Source organism: Oryza sativa, chromosome 5 (assembly GCF_034140825.1).
Source record: "Oryza sativa Japonica Group chromosome 5, ASM3414082v1".
Taxonomy (NCBI): Eukaryota; Viridiplantae; Streptophyta; class Magnoliopsida; order Poales; family Poaceae; genus Oryza; species Oryza sativa.
In genome coordinates this window covers 4,679,408-4,704,884 of record NC_089039.1, presented here as the reverse complement: position 1 = coordinate 4,704,884, position 25,477 = coordinate 4,679,408, and the positions used below count along the sequence as shown (strand labels likewise).

At 42.6% G+C, this 25,477-nt stretch overlaps 3 protein-coding genes across 4 annotated transcripts; all 3 read left to right on the top strand.

Moving 5' to 3' along the window:
* Nucleotides 1-1,305: 1,305 nt before the first annotated feature.
* On the top strand, nt 1,306-4,390 carry LOC4337971 (auxin-responsive protein IAA15-like). Of its 2 annotated transcripts, none has more exons than NM_001402502.1 (5): nt 1,306-1,712; nt 1,801-2,009; nt 2,108-2,222; nt 3,749-3,810; nt 3,928-4,390. In NM_001402502.1, exons 1-5 carry the CDS (start codon nt 1,477-1,479, stop codon nt 3,942-3,944), a joined length of 639 nt encoding a protein of 212 aa, NP_001389431.1. In that variant the 5' UTR covers nt 1,306-1,476; the 3' UTR covers nt 3,945-4,390. The 2 variants fall into 2 exon arrangements, with proteins under 2 accessions (NP_001389431.1, XP_066166318.1); XM_066310221.1 differs by having other exon boundaries at nt 1,801-2,025.
* A 9,068-nt stretch (nt 4,391-13,458) lies between these two features.
* On the top strand, nt 13,459-16,768 carry LOC4337970 (serine/threonine protein phosphatase 2A 57 kDa regulatory subunit B' kappa isoform-like). Its single transcript, XM_015785211.3, has 2 exons — nt 13,459-14,883; nt 16,086-16,768. Exons 1-2 carry the CDS (start codon nt 13,777-13,779, stop codon nt 16,452-16,454), a joined length of 1,476 nt encoding a protein of 491 aa, XP_015640697.1. The 5' UTR covers nt 13,459-13,776; the 3' UTR covers nt 16,455-16,768.
* Nucleotides 16,769-23,222: 6,454 nt separating this feature from the next.
* On the top strand, nt 23,223-25,228 carry LOC4337968 (gibberellin 3-beta-dioxygenase 1-like). The gene is made up of 3 exons (XM_015783400.3): nt 23,223-23,846; nt 23,946-24,104; nt 24,496-25,228. Exons 1-3 carry the CDS (start codon nt 23,305-23,307, stop codon nt 24,947-24,949), a joined length of 1,155 nt encoding a protein of 384 aa, XP_015638886.1. The 5' UTR covers nt 23,223-23,304; the 3' UTR covers nt 24,950-25,228.
* The last annotated feature ends 249 nt before the right edge of the window (nt 25,229-25,477 follow it).

Here is a 25,477-nt window from a genome sequence, read left to right as displayed (position 1 = left end):
TAAAAATTAGATACGAAAAATCATGGGCTGCACTTCAAACGAGACGGGGGAGTATTTCTTTCCGGTAAAAAAACACAGGCACGAGCCGTGAGTAGAACGGCACGGCGGTGCGTCGCTCTCGTGCAAAGCGTGCGGGGGCGGAAAGCGATTCGATCCCCCCACAGCGAGTTAGGTACGGGTCGGATCCCCCGACACGTAGCCGACGACCCGACAAGCCCCACGTGCCCAATCGCTTTCCTTTCCCGCTTGTCCCCTCCTCCCCCCTCCCAAGTACGCTTTCCTCTCCCGTTTACGCCTTTATTACCGCCTCTCCCCGCCGTCGGATCGCGAGGGCGAGCGGCGCGGATGGGCTCGCCAGCCGGCAGCCCGGGCCCACCCCATTCATACTAACCGGCACCCGCGTTAATGCTGCACAACCCCCTAACACTTTTCGCGATAGGTCCTTCCCTTTCACAGATATTACTGACAGGTATCGGCATTGTGGTCATCACTCCCTCCGTCCCAAACAGACGAGTATTTCTTTCGTCTTAAAATAAGTTCTTCTTTGCCTCCTTTTATTTATTCTAAAATAAATATATCTTTCAAATAATTATTATGTTGTAGTTTGTGAATGGGCAAATGCGTTGGGACAGAAGAAAGGGGGAGACAATTACATTGAGATTTGTAAAAGTTAAGAGCATTTTAATCTTTTTATCTTTGTATTGCTATATATAGGATAGGTAAAAAGAAATAAATTTATTTTGGGTGGAGGAAACACAATAATACATGAAAGTTTATTTTGTCACATCAATCATCTCCAATTTAGGGCTTATTCGGAATATAGGATAGGAAAAACGAAGGAATAGGGAAAATATAGAAATATGATAGGATTGTATGTGTAAAACAGAGGATTAAAAAACATAGGAATTTTTTGTTCTCCATGCACAGGATTCTTACAACAAAGTGGCTAGAGTGGATTCTTTTTTCCTGTGAAAACATGGGTAGGGAATAGTATTCCTATGGAATTCAAGATAGCTAACCCTTTCAAATGAATACATCTACAGTACCCAGTTCAAAGGAATCATCAATCCTCCATTTTTCCTTCACATTTCCTCCATTCCGAATGAGCCCTTAAAATTTTCTCCATTTTACCCAACTACCAACCATACATAATTTGATAGAGTATTATAATTATCTTTTGTAAATCTTAAATTTTGCTAAATAAACATATTGGGCTTTTCCTAAATTACAAAAATATTTGGGCCTGTATGAAAAATGCAACAGAGATCTGTTTCGAGAAGAGGAGACACGTGTCAGCGTATCATTGGTCAGCACCCGGGGATTAAATCCCCGGCGACCGGTAGACCGCCTACTATAATCTCCTCCGCCGCCGCACCTCGCAGAGAGAGAGACGCCGCCGCCGTCGCCGCCGCCGGCGACCGGAGAGAAAGAGAGAGAAGAGCAACGCCCACGGCTTCGCCGCCGCTGCCGGCGACCATGTCGGTGGAGACGGAGCGGAGCTCGACGGAGTCATCGGCGGCGTCCGGGCTCGACTTCGAGGACACCGCCCTCACCCTCCGCCTCCCGGGCTCCTCCTCCTCCTCCTCCTCCTCCTCGTCATCCTCCTCCTCCTCGTCGCCGTCGGAGCCCGACCGCAAGCGCGCCTCCGCCACCGACGACGACCCCGACAACCGCCTCGGCTCCACCGCCACCGAGTCCCCCCCTTCCCCCAAGTACGCGCTCTCTCTCTCTCTCTCTCTCTGACTTGATTTTGGCCCATTTGAGGTTGCAGCCTGACATGGCGCGTCGCGGCGGGCGCAGGGCGCGGGTGGTCGGGTGGCCGCCGGTGCGCGCGTTCCGGAAGAACGCGCTCGCGGCGTTGGCGGCGGCGTCCTCCAGCAAGGCCAAGTTCGTGAAGGTGGCCGTCGACGGCGCGCCGTACCTGCGCAAGGTGGACCTCGAGGCGTACCGGGGCTACGACCAGCTGCTCGCCGCCCTCCAGGACAAGTTCTTCTCCCACTTCACCATCCGTGAGTCGACATGCTCGTGCGCCTCTGTGCCTTTCCGCTGTTCTTGCGCGATGCCGTACGTTGTTGAGAGCTCTGGATGCGTTCGTCCATGGCCGCAGGCAAGCTCGGGAACGAGGAGATGAAGCTCGTCGACGCGGTGAGCGGCAACGAGTACGTGCCGACGTACGAGGACAAGGACGGCGACTGGATGCTCGTCGGAGACGTCCCCTGGAAGTGAGTTAGTTAATTTTGGTTTGATTCCCTACTAGTAGCTTCTCTGTTATGCTTGGAATTGGATTAAATTTTAATCTGCAGATGCAGAAGCTAGCGTATGATGTTTATGTTCATCTAGACAGTGGTCGATGGATCAGTTATCGGTTTCTCTGTTCGATTGGGTGCAGTAGTATGTCAGTTTCTCTGTTCGATTGGGTGTAGTAGTTAATTTCAGTTCCAGTACAACTCATGATGGATCTGGTACCAGCAACATAGGAAATTGGGATTTTCATGCTTACTGTGTTAGTATGTTATGATTCAAGGCTAACGTTTTCCTATATGGAACATGAGTCATGGGGGTAGTTCTTTTTTTTTTTCAATTCTGACATAAAAATTTTGATTTTCTGGTTGGGTACCATTTGTTATTTGTGGGATATTGCGCAAATGGCCCTTTACTTATGGGTTGTGGATCATGTTAGGTTCTTTAAGTAGGAGTTTAGCAGCAAGCTAACGTAATAAATTTAGCTAAGAAATTATTTGCTGCAAATGATGATGAGATATTCCATTTGATGGGAGACGGAGTGTATGCAGCGGCTACATCCATGAACCTAGGATCCAAATAGAACAACTGGAACGAAGTGCTTGAAGGCATTTACCCCTTTTTACTCCTATGATGCATTAGGCAGAGCTCCTAAACTCATATACATATACTAGTTTCTTTTTTCTGACAATAACCTGCTTTCTTTGTGTTGTATAACTTATAAATGCACCAAATGTACAAGCCACGGTGTGATTGTGAAAATGGAACTACTTACTCTCCTTTCATGTGAAACTGAGAAACTCTGAAGGGTGAAAATATTGAATTGAAATGTGGAATTATACTGACCTCAAAGTTTTGTCTTATCTCATTCCATCCAGATATTCTAAGTTTTTAGAAATCAATAGTATCCCTGGGAGTTGTCACTTTGGTTCATTTTGCTGTATCTTTGCATTAATCATTAGTAGGTTGAACAAACCTTTTCTTTTCTTGAGAACCGACAAGGTAAACAACCCCCTTTTTTTTGAGAGAACAAGCTAAACAACTTTGATGTATTTGTTTCTCCACATAGATAAATAATGGCCTGAACATTAAAGAATTGATTTGGTTATGATAGCGTGCTTTTGATAAGGTTGTATTTCCAGCTTGCTTGTTCTTGTCTACCTTTTGGTTTAACACTGATCAACAAACATTTCTTTTTCATTGTGGTCAACTGTATCATTTTAGTTTTATGTTTCTCCTTTTGCTTTGCATAACATCTTTTCACTAAAGTTAAATTCCTGTCACACTATTATTTACATAGACCTATAGGAGATCTGATTCCTATCTAGGGACACATCTGAATTCTTAGCCATGATGGGATGTTACTTTTCCTTTTTCTTTTATTTGTCAGATCACAGCCAACTGAGTTACTGTGCTTTACATGAAAACTGAAATGGTTTAGAGGGATGATATTTTCTCCAAAAAGTTTAGTCTATAAAAAGTTCTAATGTGCTATTTTTTCCTGCAGAATGTTTGTGGAGACCTGCCAACGTCTTCGTCTCATGAAAAGCTCTGAAGCAGTCAATTTAGGTACAGTGTCCTCTTGGTCTTGTATGTTGTTTTTCATAGTTGCCACCGTGACTTTCTGTATGGTTCAACAACGTATTTTCGGGCAAAATCCTAAATTTTCCCCCTTCTCACATGCAGCACCAAGATCTGCTTGATGAGTCGCAAATCTCTGCTCCTGTCTTTGAGAAGCATGAGAGGAAGCCATCTTTGCTTGCTGAGGTTTTTCCATGTCTGTGAGAGAAATGTGTACAGTCATCGACTTCGACTTTTGGTTCCATCGTGCTATTGAGTTTCAGAAAAGAAATGGTTTTTAGCTTGTAGCTTTGTTACCAGTCAGTAGTCTCTCCATATAGATGAGCGAAGCGGTGATGCTTTAAAATACACCCATAGATTGTTTTCTCGATAAATAAAATTGGTCTCACTCACTGAGCCCCTGTTCTTCGACATGCTTTCTACCACTAGTTTGTTCGATAATGTGATGTGCATGTGAGGCCTGTGATGGTGCAAGAATCATATAACTTGTCATGTTAATAACTATTTTGTTGTAAGATTATGTTTACTGCATGGTGTTATAAGCTATTTAAAGTTTACTCTTCTTGCTCGTGCTGCTATGTTCAGCTTATTTTCAGTTATTGGTGGATTCTGTTGAAGTGTTCATATAATCATTTCACTGCCAGAGTTCATCTATTAATCATCTTCACGTAAGATTATGTAGGGTTTGAATGCTGAGTGCAATATATGCTGCATTTCTCTGCACATCTTCATATCATATAAGAGGAATTCAAAAGCACTGTTTCTTGACATGACTTAAGTATGAGTGAAAAGAAAGCAACATAAATTGTTCCTTGCAATATGTTGCCTTTGTATCCTTGTGATTTGCCTTTGCGTGGAAGATGTTTGCAGTAAGCGCCAAGGCAGGCTAATTATTTTTCTGTTTCTTTGGTGTGTGCTTGTTGGTACTAATTTGGTTGCATCGATTCTCTGTTCTCTCATCTGCCTGTCATTCATGAATAATCTCGTTGGCAAATCGTGACAGTATTTATGGTAGCCTCCTAGTGATTCCATGCTTTTGGGTTCCTATTGTGAATTGTCAATGGCTTTAAATTAAGCTGGTATTTTTACCTAATCCCTTTTGCCACTGCATTGATGGACAGGGACATAAGCATAAGAGCAGGTACAATAGTAGGCTATAAGCCAGCTGCAAATATATTTTAAGGAGATAAATAAGGAGAGAGAAAAGCAGCGGGCTATAGATTTATAGCCAGCTGTAGCACGGACTACAAGACGCAGGATGTGCATGACAGGTGGGACCATATATTAATAGTGTAGTATGTAACTATTGTATGAATGAGCTATTATATTAGCTATAGATGAATTGGAGCTAGTAGTTGGCTATACTATTAAACTTGCTCTAAGCATTTTATTTGTAGTGCCAAAAAGCACAAGAGAGAATGTCAGAACAACTTACTACCTTTAACACATCTTGAATAGGTTATAGGCCTACTAATTACTTTTTTTTTGCGGAGGCCTACTAATTACTAGTAGTATGTCTTTAAGATAAGATCAGATACAGCTATTAGTCAGTTGCAAACATATTTTAGGAAGATAAATGAGGAGAGAGAAAAGCAGCGAGCTACAGACTTGTAGCCAGCTATAGCACAGACTCCAAGGCGCAGTGTTTGTATGACAGGTGAGACCAGGTATTAATAGTGTAATATGTAATTATTGTACGAATAAACTATTAGATTGGTTATAGATGAATTAGAGCCAGTAGTTGGCTATATTATTAAACTTGCCCTAAGAAAAATTGTCCTGCCTAGTAGGTAGAATTGGTACGACATTATTTATTGGCTTCTGACGCACGGGACAAGAATGATGGTTGGACCAATACATCCACCTGTGTTTATTGATGTGTTCGATCTATTTCTTTCTTTTTCTTAAGAAGACAGATATCACAAGCCAACGCAGCAATCACACAGATGTAAATTAGTAAATTATTTCTTTTTTCCCAATTAAATTGGAGACGCATATATGCACACACCATCATACACAATATATGGCCTCATATTTTCGCTTATGATTATGCTTATCAGCTAAAATTTAAATTTTCAATCTTAAATTTTGAGTTGATTTTGAGATTTTTTTCATCAAAGTTTATTTTTCAGAATTTGCTTTTATATCACTAAGAACACGTATATAAAGGTTTTATTCCCAAATTATTTTTCGTTTGTAAATATGCCGTTTCGCTTATGCTAAAAATCAGCCAATCGATGGGATCGATAGACTCCAAAGGGAAAATATAAAGTGAAAACCCTAACTTAGATAAAAAATCATGTAAACCCTAAATTCAGTACAAAACTCCCACATGTAGATGAATGATGTTACACAAATATGTGAAAGTCCAAACATGACTTCATTTGTAATATAAAAAAAATAATTTCAAAACAAAATAATATCCTCACAATTTGTTCAGAATTTTTTTTTCATATCTCAAAAGGAATCAAGTTTACACAAGATGCACGGCTATGTAACTTCATCTTATCTACATATGTTTCCTTTTTTGGCAATTTTTTTTATCGGAGTTTATACAAGTTTTCATCTAAGTTGGGTTTTCTACCATATATTTGGATAATTTATCCTCTAAAGTGCCAATTGATGATGAGTGAAACTAATCTTATGACAATCATTCGCAGGCACAAGAGAATGAATTAAATATTAATAGTTGAAAACTTGATTTTTAAAAAAATTTATAGGTAACACTGATGAAATTGTTTTTTTTTTAATTATAATGAGCTTGGAAAATGTGCACGTGATAATCCGTCACCCTTTAGCTTAAAAGGGCCTGTCTAAGAGGCACACATGTGTATATTATTGTGCTACTCCATTTCAACACCATTCAAAAGGTGATTATGGTACTACTACATGTTTTCCAATTGAATATACACATGCATGTAATATGTTTAAATGAGGCTTATTGGTATTCTTTGAGACTGAATTTTCATCAGTAGGCTAAAGCAAACACCATCCCCACTATTACACTACACGTGGTCCGTCAGGGAGGGTGGCAACGATGGATCAACCACAATTCAATTAATTGGGGTTTCCTATTTCTTGTTCCATGATGCACCTATTTCTGCCCTTTTCCATGATGACTTGTCGTTTAGGAAAGATTGCTATAATCATTGGATTTTCGAAATTAGCTATAAGGGCCTAAGAATTTTCTGTCAAATAATACAAAACACTTTTGTTATAAGCTGACACCATGGAGATCCTTTGGATTGTTTTCTAGCAGTTGGTCTAAAAATTTTACCAATTCAAAAAGAAAAACTGTTAAAAGAATAAGCAATATTTTTTTTATTTTAACAGTGGCGATTAAGCAACAACGGCGAACATAAATGATTTGTGTATATAAACAGAAGCATATATACATTTATTACTAGGATTTACAAAATAACTTTCACTTTAATACTACTACTGAAGTTCTGACATTGATGACAGGTGCAAGATATAATATAAATGTCATTAATATTTTCAATAACTTATTACTATCTCTGTTTTATATGTTTTATATTACAAGACGTTTCAAATTTTAAATAGATCATTTATCCATGGATTCATATATGTGCTTTGTATATGTGTACAAATCCATACGTATGTTAATGAATTTAGCAGCTCCTAATATTTCAAGCGCCAAACATGCATCAGCTCAGGCCCACCCCACCCCACGTCCCATCATCCCACTCCTACCGTTGTCGGAGTAAACAATTTACTCTTGTCGTGCGCCTCAACCACCCACCTTTATTCGAGTAAACGATTTACTTCGATAATAAAAACAATTCCCCTGCTTCCGATCCCACCCCACGTCCCGCATCGTGCTCCCACCATTATCAGAGTAAATGATTTACTTCGATAAAAACAACTTCTCTGCTTCCGGTATATATTCTATTTTCCTGTACCCAATCAACCACTCTCGCCCCCACTTCATTTTTCCCATTTTTTTCGGATCTGAATCGATCCACCATCCCAGCCCACAGATCGGCGACACACCATGGAGGAGGACGATGACACCGTGGCGGTTGATGGCGGTGGCCGGCAGCGGTTGAGGCTAAGGCACTGCTTTGGGCCTCGCTGCCGGACACTGAGCATCACCTTAACCAGCAAGGAGGTGTTCGCCTAGGCCAATAGCAACAATCAGCGGCTGCTCCACGCCGGCGACATTGATAGAACAAGCAAGTAAGGAAATGACACTCTGATTTGCTTTTGCATACTCTCCTTCAACTTCACGCTTGAAGCCCCAATTTTTTTTTTTCAAATCAAATTAACGTGCAATCTCCAATTTTGCCAAATCTCAATTGATGGGCTGCATAGGTCCTACATTTGCACATCGTGCTCCATGCGGCTGGCTGCAGAGGATAGGGTGGAGTCCACCGGTGATGGAGGTTGTTTGCTATTTTTTCTTTTTTTGCTCATCTCTATATATACCACACCGCTACATCCTTCCATGATTCCATCGTTGACTATTGCTCGCCACCCGGTTGCCCTCTCCACTACCAGTCACAAGACACAGATCGTGCTCTTCATCCTTATAGCAAGATCCAGCAAAGCCACTAGATGGATTTTTGGCTTTTTGGCTGAATCATTTTTTTCTTTTCTAGTTTGATTCACCTGTGAGTAATTTTATCGCTTGTGTGTGATTGAACCTGTAATTTTTTCATTCATACGACTATTTTGTGATACAGATCAACAATACTCTTAGTATCAGTTTTTACTCTTATGATGTATATTGAACACATCAGTAAACATATTACTACACGGTGGCTACAAGATCATGGCTATATCGAGAGGAATGTAGTAATTGTTTTACTCGCAGACCACGAAATCTCAGTTTTTACTCTTATAATGTGTATTGAACACATCAGTAAATATTTTACTACATGGTAGCTACGAGATCATAGGCTATATCGAGAGGAAGGTAGTAATTGTTTTACTCATAGACCACAAAATCTAAAGAATATTTATAATATTGGTAAAATAATTACTAGCATTGTAAGCTAGTAGTAATTCTTTTACGACTATCTAGGTATGGCGTCATATGTGCGAGTAAATTTGTTTACTTTTGAACGAGCATATGTGGGAGGCTGGGAGTAAATGAAAAACTCCATGGAGTAAATTCATTACTTTTGAAACGTGCGGAGATACTAGAAAAACGAAAAACTCAGAAAGAAAAAATAGACGGTAAATATTTTACTAAAAAGCAGAAACAGGAAAACTACAGAGAAGGAACGAAAAACAGAAAAATCTGGATGGTTAATATTTTACCGGGTCTATTTATGAAGCACGGATGAGATGGAAAAGAGAAAAAAAACACGGAAGGTGGAGTGGTAAAAAACAAAAAAAAACGAACCGATAAAAGGTGGGATGCGAGGAAAGGTGGGGTGGTAGAAAGGGGGAAAACGGAAGGAGAGGGCGTTGTGCGGCGCTCGAACTAATATTCGCGCTGTAGAGCACGGAATAGTGCTAACGTGAATTTAGACTAATGATGAAAATGAAAGACCAAAATGTCTTAGTGAAACATAGGGAGTAGTAGACGATATTAAAAAAAAGTCAGACATTATCAGCAAAATCAGCAACGGCATCTGTATTGTTTTTACCTTTGAAAAAAGAAAAAAAAAGGAAAAGGTGTTTATATATTTATAAAAGTTGAGCACTCCCTCTGAACAATAAGAATATGTATTATAGAAAAGATATTTTGGATGATCTAATTACAAATATGTGTTATAATGGACTTCTTTTGTCCTCAACAGGTGCATCAGACAAAGAAAACACTGCAATGATGTACCTAACACAACATTCTTCTTTAATTTACCTAATACATTCTTTGATAAACCACATCAACAAGAAATCACGGACATCCACCCATAAATGCATCCCACTCTAGATGTGCTTTTCGTACCATGCTAATTAATTTATCACAAATGAATTAATCATGTGGCATTACTTTCCTTTGAAAAAAAGGATCACACGCACTTATCACCAACAAGCTGTTGTCCCTAAATTAGGCAATCATATAGAGCAACCTGAGAAAAAAAAGTTGGCATTGTCACTTTGGTCGTAAAGTTTTTCTTTTGTCAAATTAAAAAAACACAACTTACACAACACAAATAAATTCTAAGCCAAAAAAGACTTGAAACCACCAAGTTTCCCGCCTATGTCGCATTGAATTATCTGTTCTTTTCTATGACACTATTACACTTATAAGATTAAAGGAAGGTGGAATAATGATTTTAAGGGATTCAATTTTTTTCTATCCAGCTTTACAGAAACATCAATTTTGCGTGAGAAGATCAAAATTTTCAAGTGGGGTGGTTTTTTTTGGTAGTATTGTTTTACGTGGAAAAAATCGATGGTTGAAGAGGAGGAGGACGACTCGTAGCAAAGGTACATGAAACAATGCTATTGTTTTTTTAATAATGGATATCTCATTAACAAACGATATTATTGTTGGGATATGCGTAGGCTACAATAGCATAAATCAAAATTTTCTATCGCGTAAACCAGGAACCATGCAAGTATTAGATCATAGATCGTTACCACTCGACACGCTGCGCAGCGAAAGAGGACGCTGAGAAGTCGAAGTAACTCTCGCGAAGTAGCGCGCGTCGATGTAGAGGAAGTAGTCGATCGCACCGGCTCGACCTTCTCCTCCTTGTGCGTTCTCCTCGCCGTATTCCCACGCCGATCAGCACCGCAAACCAGCGGCGCCTCTACCGGTATCCACACGTACAGGGACGGAACGCCACGCGCAGATGTGCTAGCACCCGCGCGCGGCTAGGGTTTTGCTTGGGGAGGGAAGTGACTGCTAGGGTTTCTCACGTGATGTAATACTTCCGCCGGTCACACCCCTCACGAATATATAGGATCCATCACTCGGGCCTCCAAGGCCCGTAGGACTCCTATTCGGATCCTTATCCGCATTAAGCTCATATTGGATCTCTATCCAATCCCCTTATTCCGGCCCATTAAGCGTGCGACCCTATAGGTTCATATATACTCGGCTGTAACCCGAAAACTCATTTTCGGTCCACGTGTCAACAGCGGCCCCTAGCAGAACGTATTGACCCACCGGGCATACATAAAGATCATATCGGCTGAACCTCTAGTGTGTACTTGTATGAACCCCTTTGCCTCACGATATCAATTAAGCTCAAGGCTAGATATGTGCCATCCTCTAATAGCTCAATCATTCACTCGAACTTGTTGATAGATTACATAACTTGTGTCGGTGATATAGGCCCGGGGGTATCAGGTTTAGAGGGAGGAGGCTGCCCCCCGATGCCACGTGGCCCTCCCCCGAGGGGAGTCAGGTCCGAGGTGGGGTGGCGGCCACTCCTTCCCCAAAGACTAGTCGGAGGAGGCTGCCCCCCGATGCCACGTGGCCCTCCCCCGAGGGGAGTCAGGCCCGAGGTAGGACGGCGGCCATTCCTTCCCAGAGACTGGATGGAGGAGGCTACCCTCCAGTGCCACGTGGCCCTCCCCCGAGGGGGGTTGGGCCCGAGGTAGGGCGGCGGCCACTCCCTGGCCGAGACTAGAGGGAGAAGGCCGCCCTAGGCACCACATGGCTCCCCCCCCGAGGGGGGATCGGGCCCGAGGTCGGGCGGCGGCCGCCCCCTCCCGTGACTAGGGGTCGAGCTCCCCCGACCCCCTCTCTAGGTCACCATGTACAGTGGGTTAGGTGTCCGCCTCCAGGTGCCCACCTACCCGCATTTATGGCGTCCCGAGCGGTCGCGCCACGCCGCATTTAATGCGGCATGCAGTGCACTCAATCGGTCTGTGACCGGTCGAATGACCGATGGGACTAGCTAGTGCGCCTGTGCGCTGCTCGTGTGTCAGGCGGCATGCAGCCTGACATGTCCCATCAAATAGTGATGGTGAGAGGTTCTCATCCTCTTATCCTAGCCGGAGTCGGTCCTCCCGCTCTGGTCAAAGCAAGGCTCCCGTTTTCCGGTGTAATAGGAGCCCAGAAGTCTTCACCCATTAAATGGTGACTGACAGGGGCATCCCTCGTGTCAGGCGGCAAGATTTGACATGCCCCATCATCAAGACGACGTGTGCTTGGCTTCCCAAGTCAAGAGACAAGATATGTATTTAATGCAAAGATTATAATACTTCTCCACCAGAGCTAGGTTAGGTTGTTGGGCCCATGTGGTAATCCCTTTGAAGTATAAAAGGAGATCCATGCTTAGTGGTGGAGGGGGACTTCAGAGCGAACTGGCGCTTGGGTCTCGCAACCCCAATCATTTGTGTTCTACATTCAATCAATCATGCACAGGAGTAGGGTATTACGCTTCTCAGTGGCCCGAACCTTTATAAACCTTTTTTTTCTCATCGTCTTGGGAGGGCCTAACCCTCTCAAGATCACACAGCTCCGCTCACCAAGCCCTCGAATCTCACCCGCTGCCCCCGGCCGAACTCACAAAGGGGGGCCTCACGGTTCCCTGGTGGAGGAGTTCATTCTCCGACAACTTGTGATTGATTCCTCAATCACCTTTGGCATGGCCATGCACTTCCATAATCTACAATATCGAGGGGCCCAGAGATATCTCTCCATAGGACGGGCAAATCCCATCTTAATTATTCATATCCCACTACATGTTTCATAGCATACCCGAAAACTACTTTTATACTACCCAATTACGGAGTAGCGTTTAGCAGTCCCTAAGTAAGCTACTACGCATGTTGGGAACCATGATAATCTCAGGTCTAAGGATTCAACACCAACACTAAATGAGATCACTGATGATACAACACATATGGCTCTTGCAGTGTCTCATGTTAGGTCTATCCAACAACATGTTCACCAACATGTGTTCACATTATTAATTTGGTATCTCTATACCATGATCCATAAGACATGATCATCAATTAATACATGTGCTGATCATATAAACATATTTGTTCCACATATGATGTTTGATCAGGGATCCTTTAGAAATAGTAACAAACAACATAAAGAGTCTCATGAAAGAATCACATATTCATTAACCAATAAGGAGTTATCTATTTCAAGGAACAATGTCGGATAAGTATGTAAACATAGTATATGATACAATCATCTCTATGATTGCCTCTAGGGCATATCACTAACACTAACAATTATTGATATAATCATATCTTGCTACCTCCTCATGGCTTTCTCTTTTTTTCTTTGGAACAAAACATTTTTCTCTAAAATGTGTTGCTTGGCATTTGTAATTACAATTGCAATGTCAATTACTATTTCCCCCATCTCAAAATATAAGAACCTAGGTAACGGATGAAACATTTAATGCCTACCCGATCGTAGGTTCTTATATTCTAGGACATGAGAGTAGCAATTAGCATCTATTATGATACCAACAAATTTTCGTTTTAAACCCTCTAATCTAGCCATGCCATGTATTATAATTCTTTACACAAAATGTAGCAAGCAAATGCATTTTTCCAACTGAGAAAACCCATTCCCACAATCCATCCACAATTATACATAAATAAAACCTCCAAAAAAGAAATCGTTTCAACGGCCGATGCATCATCCTCCTTCAAAAATGGACGGCCCAGATGATCCCCTCTCTCTCTCTCTCTCCTCTCTCTCTCTCTCTTCAATCCTTCATCCTCTTCCTCAGGTGAGATGGCCAAGCAAAACACAGCTGTAAACTCCCTCCTCTTCACTCCCAATCCGCCCTAAACGCCAAAAAGCTCTCAGCTTTTTGCCCCCCCTCTCCTCCTCCTCCCCACCTCGAGATCCCCATCCATGGCGCCCTCGCCCTCCCCAACATCCCGCCCCCGGATCTGAGCCGCTGCGGCGGGCACAACACAGCGCGTGCGTGGGTGGCAAGACGGGTTCTTTGCCTTTGCAACTTTGCAAGATTTGGGCTTTTGGTTTCTTGGTGGTTGTGGATTTTTTTTTTTTGAGAGGGATGGGTGTTTGATTGGAGTGGGTTGGGAGCCATGTGGAAGCAGTTTCTCGGCAAGATCTCGTGGAAGGCGCCGAAATCCGGCGGCGGCGGCGGCGGCTCGCCGACGGCCAAGTCGCCGCTGTCGAAGGGCGCCGGGAATGGGGAGCCTCCCGCGCCGCCCGCGGCCGCCGCAGGAGGAGGAGGAGGAGCGGAGGGGGAGACCAGGGAGGACGTGTTCCTCCGGAAGCTGAACGTCTGCTGCGTCGTGTTCGACTTCTCCTCCGCCGCCGCCGCTGCCGCCGCAGAGCGCGGGAGGGACTCGCCGGAGAGGGAGAGGAAGCGGCAGGTGCTCGTGTCCCTCGTCGACTGCGTCGGCGCCGCCGAGGAGCCCCTCACCGAGGCGATGATCTCCGGCTGCGTCCGCATGTTCGCCATCAACCTCTTCAGGGTGTTCCCGCCCAAGGTCCGGTCCGGCGCCGCCGGGGCGGCGGAGGCCGACGAAGACGAGCCCTTCTTCGATCCCTCATGGTACCACCTGCAGGCCGTTTATGAGCTGCTCCTCCGCTTCGTCATGTCCCCGGTCGTCGACGTCAAGATTGCTCGCAAGTACATGGACAATTCTTTTGTGTCTAGGTTGCTCGACTTGTTCGATTCCGATGATCCGAGAGAAAGGGAATGCTTGAAGACAGTCTTGCATAGGATATACGGCAAATTCATGGGCAACCGGCCTTTCATCCGCAAGGCGGTGAGCAATATCTTCTATAGGTTCGTGTTCGAGACCGATCGCCACAATGGGATTGCTGAGCTGTTGGAGGTGTTTGGGAGTGTGATTAGTGGGTTCGCGAAGCCATTGAAGGAGGAGCATAAGTTGTTCCTGTGGAAGGCGTTAGTTCCTCTTCACAAACCGAAAACGGTGGGCGTGTATCTCCCGCAATTGACGTATTGTATTATACAATTCATCGAGAAGGAACCAAAGCTCGCGGGGACTGTAATCAGAGGCCTACTGAAGTACTGGCCAGTGACGAACAGTCAGAAGGAGATGATGTTCCTTGGGGAGTTGGAGGAGGTGCTGGAATTGACAGAAATGGCTGAGTTCCAGAAGTGCATGGTTCCGCTGTTTCGAAGGATTGCACACTGTCTAAATAGCTCACACTTTCAGGTAAAATCTGTTCCTGGACTTCCAGTTTGAAACATCCATTAGTCAACCAGTGCTCACTGTTTTAGAGCCTACTCAATATTGTTCTGACGCATCACTGCAACAAGTATCTAGCTTAGGTGATAAAAAAGGCTGAGAAGTCGTCATGCACATGTTTTATAATTTGGGGAGTTAATTCATTTCAGGATCAGGATTTTTTTCCCTGTAGCATTGGTATTCCTAAACAAGCACTGCATTTTATGTCAATTATTTTGACAGTTTGTGTTGTATGCACAAAGAGTTCCCTTTGTAAGGCCCTTCACATGGTCTTACAAGATTAGAAACAACCTACTTCTTTTTGCTTAGTTTTCCACCATCTCTTTGCATGACTTGTGGAGGTGGGAGTTCATGTTATCTTGGTAATAAGCAGCAAACACTCCATGTTGTATTTGAATAATTAGAAGCTTATCAAAATTAATACATCACCTCAAACATCCTGCCCTTTGCATCTGTGAAACTTCCAAGCTGGCTCCATTTTTTTTCTGTGGTAGCACAGGGTAATATGGTGTAAAAAAAACACTAGTGACTGGTTTGTAAGGAAGACATAGCATAATGTAGAGTACCTGAGTTGGAACATCCAAACTACATAACTGACAATGAACTCTATAATATGAATCAACCAATCAACAATATAAACGTTTTTTTGTTTTTGGTCACGGTTGCTAGCTAGAGGGAAGAAACAAGAAACTTAACTGGAAAAAAGGGTATAGATGATTGAACTTGTCAGCTGAGCATTTCATATAATATTGTTAAATCCCAGGTTCTGAAACTGTTCTACTCATTTTCTGTGATGAAAATTTTGCCGTGTAGTTCACAAATAACACATATGCTGGATATAGCAGAAGGATATTTTAGAAAGCTTAATGGATACAATACTTGTCTCCTTTTTCTCTTCATTGGAGAAGTTTGTTGTTGGACTATATGAGGCTTGAGAAGTAGAGATAAGTGTAGCCCTGTTCATATTCATGCCAGGTAACACTGGTGTGAGTTTTTATGGCTATACGAGGCCTTAGATCAACCTAGTACTTGTATGCGCCATCCAACGATATGGGCAAAGGATGAATGGAAAATCTTATTAGTTGTTTGTCATATGCAATTTTTTATAATTTGCACACGGTGTTGAGTAGCATGGAAACTCAAGAGCAATTTTTCATCCTTGTTAACAGGTTGCTGAGAGGGCACTATTCCTGTGGAACAATGAGCACTTGTTTGATTTGATCTCCCAAAATCGCCAAACTATTATGCCGATCATATATCCAGCGCTGGAAAGGAACACTCGTTGGCACTGGAACCAATCAGTTCTAAATGTAACAATGAACGTCCGGAAAATGTTCCTTGAAATGGATGAGGGACTGTTGTTAACTTGTCAGAGGAATTTCCAAGAGGAGGAAGAAAAGCGAGCTGCATCTGAGGAGCGGAGAAAGCTTATATGGGAGAACCTAGAGAGAAACGCGTCATTCCGTCCAGTCACCGGAGACATTGGTTTCTCTGTTCTTCCTGCATCTGCTCCCTTGGTAGCACCCACCATGACATAATATGACATGCGTTCGGAATTTCGAATGTACTTCGGTTCATTTCATTGTTAGCTTGTATGGGTTATGTGCAGGGCATTTTGTTATATTTGTAAGCCCCTTGTGCTCAAGTCTGTAATTAATAGTTATTGGTTTGAGGATGAACTTGTGATTCTTTAATGGTGTACTCTCTAGTGATGGACATTTCTCTGTTTGAGAAGATAATGTCCAATTAAACCCGACTGCTCTGTGAACAACTGAGGATACTGAGATTGATTTTCTTGGAAAATTTCCAGGTGTACCTGTTTTTTATGCGAATGTCAATGCTTCTTTCTTCATTTCACCGATTCTAATGGATATATTCAATATCACCTGACTTGATGTATGAACAAAAGTGAGGCAAGTCCCCAGTGCTTTTCATGAATTGATAACTCAACCGCATTTTGTTCTCCTCTTGTCTGCTTGACAAGCTGAAAAGCATAGGAAATTTGGACTTCACACTAAAAAGTATGACTGGATGTTTGTGGTATAAGGGTTGATATTATGAATATATTTCTTATACTTTAACCTCTGGGGTTGATATTATGAATTCTACCTGTAAAATTCCTCTAGAAAAGCTGTTCCAAAATTTTACACAAGTCTTGTTTATATGACAAGAACTTAATTATATACCTTTCCTCCCTCCTTGTCAGCATTTTTTCCATGCTTAGTTTGTAATGATGAACAGATAGATGGATGTCGCCATTCCTGAATAATGACAGATGGACTATATAGTTTCAGAAAATAAAGTCTGGTACATGATGATGGATTGATGGTGTAACCATCTGTCGATGAATGCTAGAGGGACCTCATTTCACCTAAATATATTCAATGCTAGTCATTTTCATCCAGCTATGAGGAGCCCATCTCTCTTTTTCATTTTAGAATGCTAGATATATATGATATATCATACTCGTAAGAAATATATCTGCCCATAGAATCATTATGGATCTGGTCTGATCCAATTCTGATGTGATCTGTCCAGTTCTCCAAAGTTTTTTTTTTTTAAAAAATGCAGCATGTAGTAGTAGGGTTGATAGTTAGAAACTAGACCTAGAAGTTATTAAATTAATTTGGGAACTGATTTTTGAATGGTCTGAAATAGTACATATACTGAATAAAAAGTTGGATAAATTTACTATTCTACGCGCTTAGGATATTCTCTTTACAAGTAAATTTCGATATAGTGAACATAAGTACATAACTGTTCTGTAGGGTGTGTTTAGTTCACGCTAAAATTGGAAGTTTGGTTGAAATTGGAACGCTGTAATGGAAAAGTTGGAAGTTTGTGTGTGTAGGAAAGTTTTGATGTAATGGAAAAGTTGAAAGTTTGAAAAAAAAGTTTGGAACTAAACTCGGCCTACATAGATAGCTACTCCAACAAACAGCACACAACCAACAGCCACAATTATTGTTCCAATTGTCAAGTCTTTATTACTGGTTTGTGTGCTTGGAACTGGCACATTGGAAGTTTGAGCTGAGCTGAGCTGCTCTCTATAAAAGAAGCCAAGAAGGCTTCACATCCGCAAAGATAGCTACTTAGCCACTGCATATCTTCCAGCTTTTGTCATAGCCTTTTTTGTTTCTTCTCTTTTGGTACAAATTCAGGGTCTGGAATACTTGAATCAGTGAGAAGAAAAAACAAGATGTATAACCCTCCAAGTGCCCAGGAGATGACATACAAAGATCATGTTCAGAGGCGCCATGAGGAAAAAGGCTGCTTATATGCATGGTAAAACTTCCTGTCACGTTCTCTTCTTTTTATTTTTCTTCTCGAAAACGCAGAAGAATTGCATTTCATTTCATTGAGAAGAGAGAAGTTCTTTTCGGTTGCTCGAAACCTCTTTAATGTGTTTTCTACTGGAGTTCTAAATGATAATGATATCCTTGATGAGTTTCCTGTGGAATTTAAAGTAAACACATTCACAAACCACACTCTTTTTTGCCTAGTTTGTTGGATGTACTGTGATATAAACATTCAAGTTTCAATTAAAACATTTCACATCGATGTAACCACTTTTTATCACTAGTTTGTCTTACGCAAAATAGGCAAGATTTCTGTGCTACAACTCACAAGATCATAATATCGAACATTACAAGATCATATCATACTGACATCTGCAATCAGTTAGGTGGTCGCTATGTTCAAGCTGGATTTCCTTAGATATTTCTGTGAGCATTTAGGCTAGGCTATCAAGATTCATAACTTAAAAGGGCTCCAGGATCTATGATCATCAACTATCAAGCCCCCAAGGTTAGAGACTGATCTCTAAAGTCTGAACAAGTGATATGTTTAGATACTGGAAGCCAATTACATAAAGGTTACAACTGCACGGAGAACACTCTCGGCCTTTGGTTTTTATTTTATTTTATTTTATTTTATTTTTTAGTCTAGTGGTTGCAGTAACCTGAGTAGCACCCCAATATCCTAAGTTCAAATCTCTATAGTAGCGAATTTCAGATTAGGTTTCCCTATTCGATAGGCTAAGTTCCTGATTTAAAAAGGCTGCATATAACTGGTTAGATGTAGAGGCCGAGTAAAAAATACCCTTGTCTAAAAAAACTATGGGTCTTTGTCTGGGATAAAAAAGCGATATGGTGTCAAATTTCATGAATATGACAGAGATAGCCAACCACACAAATCCTATGTGCAATATAGTGCTCACAAACTGTCTTAAAAGAATCTGCCTTCTTTGAATTGCCCTAAATTCTCTCTTACTGATTTCACTTTTTTTTTAGTATTTGGTCTAGTTGCTCTAGTCTATCAAGATATACATAACATCCAAAGGCTGAAACATATATCATTATCATGGCTCATATTGTGATAAGTCTAGACTCTAGAGATTAGTATCCAAAAATGCAGAGAGCGATATGGTGCCTACTTTCCTGACAGAGATATCCAACTCATAAATCATCACCCAACACTGAACACTCCAAACAGTGCTTCTACCAAGCTAGCTTTGTCTTGTTTGATAAAATGGAATACACCATCTGATGAACAGTGTGGTAGTTGCCAATCATTATCATGTAGTGTATTTTTTTTCTATATCTAATTCATGCAGTTAGGATTGGCTTTCACTCCTGTACTAAGAACAGTAAACCTGAGCTGCAATCCAGGATGGAAGTAGCTCCCTCCGTTCCAAAATATAACAACTTTTAGCTCTCAAAATTTGTTCCAAAATATAATAATTTCTCCACCAATATTCTCTTCCCAACCAATCACAACCCTTCGCCATTCATTTTTCTCACCTACCTTCACTACTTATCCAATCACAACTCTCCACCACTCCACTTCTACATACTTTTTTAATAACCGCGTCCAACACTAAAACTTCTTATATTCTGATACGGATGAAGTATTTACTATCAAATTGTACTATATGATTTTGTTTCAATAAATCCATTTCATTTCAAACTCTCAAATTTATGAGCCAGTGACATAGTCATTGTCTCGCTTGTGCTGATTATAAGCCGCAACACCTTAATCCGCCAAAAAAATATATTTTATGAACAAAAATTGCATATATGTGTTGTTAGAAATTTAAAGGCAAATGCTGAGAAATAAACTACTATTGAAAACCCTCTAAAAATTAAAATTCAAATTTTGGCTATAGCTTACAAGCTGAAGTGTTCCTGACAGCACTTAATCTTTCGTTTGTTTCAGTTAAATTTATTTTTTGTCAGTTTCAGAAATGATTTTGCTTCTTTTCAGCCTGTTTACACTGTGCTGCTGCTTCTGCTGCTACGAGACCTGCGAGTGCTGCCTCGAGACACTCTGCTGCTGCTGCTGACGTCGTCATGACGAAGTGATATGCGGACTGTGACGTCCACTGGGACACTCATCGTTGTCCATCTGCTTTGTCTGAATAAAAAATGTATCTATGTACTTAATTAATTATTTGAGTGCTGTAAATCTGCAATGCGTTGTGTTGATGTGTTTAATTACCTTTTCTTTTCTCTGCAATGGATGGAAACCTGGTGTATTTGTATGTTCATCAAATAAGTACTCTATGCAGTGTTTTGGCTTGAACAAAATGTTTGTCGAGGGTTTGGGCTAATTTTGTAACTTCGACTGAATTTTGTTGTGAAATTTGGCGACTTTAGTCCTTGGTAAACTAATTACCTGACGTGACGAGCACCTTTTTTTCTTTTAGGACTACATGGAACACGCGTAATATGCATACCATACACGCGTACACACCTGACAACAACATATTCCCTCCGTCTCAAAAAAAAAAAAGTCAAACCCTATATTTCCGTGTCCAACTTTAACTGTCCGTCTTATATGAAATTTTTTTATAATTCGTATTTTCATTGTTGTTAGATGATAAAACATGATTAATATTTTATGCGTGACTTGTCTTTTTAATTTCTTTCATAATTTTTTCAAATAAGACGGACGGTCAAACGTTGGACACGGAAACCAGGGTTTGTCTTTTTTTTTGGGACGAAAGGAGTAGGTTTTTTATATAGGCGTTCTATATCATGTAAAGTGAGATAGAACACGTAACAAGGGCCGACAGAAAAGCTCAAGAAATAGTGAGCTATTTTGTTTCGTATTTGTTTTTTTTAAAAAAAACATGATCCGGATTCATTCTAGGATAATTTCTAACATGGTCCGGATTCGATGATGATTCCTCACTCAATATTAGCTCGATGCAGCTCCTATATTCTTATTGATAGAAATTAAAATAGATTTTTGTTTTATTTAAATATTCTCTTAGAGTTATTTTATGTCAATGATGGTCACATTGGACTCACCAAATAACACCTTACTCGCATGACCAAAAAAAAACATAGGAGGTTCACTTAGGTCCCTTAATTTGCCACAAAGTATGAAATTCGTCCATAAACCGGTATGTCTCTCAACTTTTGAAATCGGTACAAATAAGGTCCAAGGCAGTTTGCATGGCGATTGCGGTTGACGTGACGCCTACATGGCGTTTGAGGTGGTACTTAAAAATTAAAAAAAGGTGGGACCCACGTGTCAGTAAGTGTTCGGTTAAAAATAAGAAAATTTTAGTGGGTCCCACTTTTTCCCTTTCCTTTTTTTTTTTGTCTTGTCTTGCTTCTTTTCATGGATGGCATCCGGCAACCAGCCGTGGGCGGCGAGAAGAAGGGCGACCAGCGGGTCAGGGTCATGGAGGGAGGAGGAGAACAAGCAGGAGGTGCTGCGGTGGGCGGCGCTGCAGCGGCTCCCGACGGTGGCATGCGCGAGGAGGAGCCTGCTCAGGTTGATGCCAGGAAGTGGAGGCGGGCGCAACCATCTTCCGTCCCAGTGAGGAAGACGGACTCGAGGTGCACAGTGGCGAGCTCCGCACGCTCAGCTGCTGGAGTGCCGCACCAGAAGCGATCCAGTGTCTCTAATGGCTGGGGACCGAGGGAGAGGCAGAACTCACTGTCGAACATGGAGCTCCTTGATTCGGCGCGCCACCGGGTGGGAGACCACGTCGTACTTCCTCTGCCATTCGGTCAGGTCACAGTACGCAGGAACACATCGAACATGAGGTTGTTGCCGTAGTATATGGCTCTTCCGCTCCACGTGCAAGGTGAGCCTCGTGAAGCCGCTGTGGCAAGCGCCACCTTCGGGAAGTGGACAAATGCGTCGTGGAGGAAGAAGTTAATGGATGTGGATGGCGAAGTTGACAACGCCAGAGCGAGCGCCACGTGTGGACACGGCCTTCTTCGTCGGCGCGAAGTAGAGGATGCAGCTCCTCCCCTCCTCTCCGACGCACCGTGCTTCGTCACTGGGAAGTAAAGGAAGCAAGAAAGGAGAAAAGAGAAAGAACAATACAAGGAAAGAAAACAAAAGGAAGGTGGAACCCATTGTAACATTTTTTTTTATTTTTAACCGGACACTCGTTGACATGTGGGTTTCACGGGTTTTCATGCCATGCCAATGGTAGGCGCTACGTTAGTCGAAACCACCGTCAAAACCGTTAGTTTTGGAAGTTGAGGGACATATCATATCTGGTGTTGCCTTTCAGGGACGAAATTTAAACTTGGTGACAAATTTGAGGGACGTGTGATGAACTTACTCCATATAAATAAACATACGACCACTGAAGTTTAATGCCTTGAAAGTTTAAACTCAACCAAGTAAAGTGGCCCATATGAAAAAGGCCGGGCCACTAACAGCTCTAAAATTGGGCCCATATATAATTACATTTGTTGGCCCATAACGAGTTCTTTCACAATTTTGAATTTTGACACAACAACAATTTAATATTTCAATGCTTGCAGTTTAATGAACTTTATGTTTAATTGGTAATATTTCACATGCTATAAGCTAATTTTAGTACTCCCTCCGTTTCGAAATATTTAACACCGTTGACTTTTTAGCACATGTTTGACCGTTCGTCTTATTCAAAAACTTTTGTAAAATATATAAAATTATATGCCTACATAAAAATATATTTAATAATGAATCAAATGATAGGAAAAAAAATTAATAATTACTTAAATTTTTTGAATAAGACGAACAGTCAAACATGTTTAAAAAAGTCAACGGCGTCAAACATATTGAAACGGAGGGAGTATATAATTAAAGCACAAACTGAAGGAGATCGAAACCAAAATTAAGGGAGCACAAAAAACTATGACAAATGTTTAGTTCTGACAATGAACTAAATTAGAACAAAGCTTGATCCGATCCTATCCATTTCTGATTTTGTGCCGAACGATGCGGAGAGAAGTTAGTTTTTTTGTAGATAATGCAAGCCCAAATTTAGCCATGCTATCTCGTTATTAATCACGCGAAAGAAATGGTCATGCCAACAAATTAATTTATCGTACATCACTAGTCACAGGCTTTTGTGCGTTAGCCAACGAGTTCATGCAGATCATGACATCGTCGTCGACCTCGCCGACCTCGCCGACCTCGCCGCTGGCCGCCGCCGCCGACAATGGCGTCGCCGCCGCCTACTTCAACTTCCGCGGGGCGGAGCGCGTGCCGGAGTCGCACGTGTGGAAGGGGATGCACGAGAAGGACACCGCGCCGGTGGCGGCGGCGGACGCGGACGGCGGCGACGCGGTGCCGGTGGTGGACATGAGCGGCGGCGACGACGCCGCGGTGGCGGCGGTGGCGCGCGCGGCGGAGGAGTGGGGCGGGTTCCTGCTCGTCGGGCACGGCGTGACCGCGGAGGCCCTGGCGCGCGTCGAGGCGCAGGCGGCGCGGCTGTTCGCGCTGCCGGCGGACGACAAGGCGCGCGGGGCGCGGCGGCCCGGCGGCGGGAACACCGGCTACGGCGTGCCGCCGTACCTCCTCCGGTACCCGAAGCAGATGTGGGCCGAGGGCTACACCTTCCCTCCCCCTGCCATCCGCGACGAGTTCCGCCGCGTCTGGCCCGACGCCGGCGACGACTACCACCGCTTCTGGTACGCGTTTACCGCCGATCGATCGATCGATCCGCCATTGCTTGCATGCAACTAACCTAGCTAGCTTCCGCGCGTGTTCGTCCGATCCGGCCCGGCCAGCTCCGCCATGGAGGAGTACGACTCGTCGATGAGAGCTCTGGGCGAGAGGCTCCTCGCCATGTTCTTCAAGGCGCTCGGGCTCGCCGGCAACGATGCCCCCGGCGGCGAGACCGAGCGGAAGATCCGCGAAACGTTGACGTCGACGATTCACCTCAACATGTATGTAAACTCATATGGATGTGGATTTTCTATGCATAGATGCCATAGCACTGCACCCATCATTTACATACGATTTTGAGAAAATATAAGTTTATAAACAAGCTATATTTAATCTACAACTAAAAAAACAAAAATAATAAAATCAGGCAATAAATACTAGTAAAATTTGTTATTTTTACTTCGTGTGTAGATCGAATTTAATTTTACATATTTATATAGTGTTTTATACTATTATTGTAATCTATCTTATCAAATTCTATGATTTTTTATAACTATTTAAACTACATGTATGATACACAATTAGAAAATACTTTTCCATACAAATATATCTTCACATGCAATGGTGTTTGGAGCTGATCGACACGTGTCACTCTGACATGGCCACACGCAGGTTCCCTAGGTGTCCAGATCCAGACCGGGTGGTCGGGCTGGCGGCGCACACGGACTCAGGCTTCTTCACCTTCATCCTGCAGAGCCCCGTGCCGGGGTTGCAGCTGCTCCGCCACCGGCCGGACCGGTGGGTGACGGTTCCGGGGACGCCGGGGGCGCTCATCGTCGTCGTCGGCGATCTCTTCCATGTGCTCACCAACGGGCGCTTCCACAGCGTGTTCCACCGCGCCGTCGTGAACCGGGAGAGAGACCGGATCTCCATGCCCTACTTCCTCGGTCCGCCGGCCGACATGAAGGTGACACCTCTCGTGGCGGCGGGGTCGCCGGAGAGCAAGGCCGTGTATCAGGCCGTGACATGGCCGGAGTACATGGCTGTAAGGGATAAGTTGTTCGGGACAAATATATCGGCGTTGAGCATGATTCGAGTAGCGAAGGAAGAGGACAAGGAGAGTTAGAACTATGGTATGATTGCAATTATCCATGCCAGAAAAAAAAAATTAGGGATATGATTTGTTGTGCTAAAATAAGGAAGGCAAATTTTAATTATAAGCAAGTATAGGTAGTTTTCCCTTGAATAAACTTTTTTTCTTAACAGCTTTCATAAATTGGAAAGGTGAATACTGACCTGATGAGAGTTTCACTGTAGAACCAGGACAAGGAATAAGGAATAAGTTGAGGCAACCTGAACAATGCTAAATTGAAAAAAAAAAAGAGTTTTCTATTTTTTTGCTGCATATTTTTTCTCCTATGATTTGGTCAGTTTTGGATGGCTAATTTAGATTGATATTAGATTCAAGCAACTCATGCACGCGTGTCAACACTCCATTCTACTCTTCCTTGGCCGAAGTGTATTTCATAAGCCCTCTATCTAAGGGCAAGAGCAGTGCAGCTACTACACTTGAGAAGCCCTGGTCCCCAGCTAGGCCTAAGAACGATGTGGGAAACGGCCTCCACAATGCATGTGGACTCCTCCCCGTTTCTGG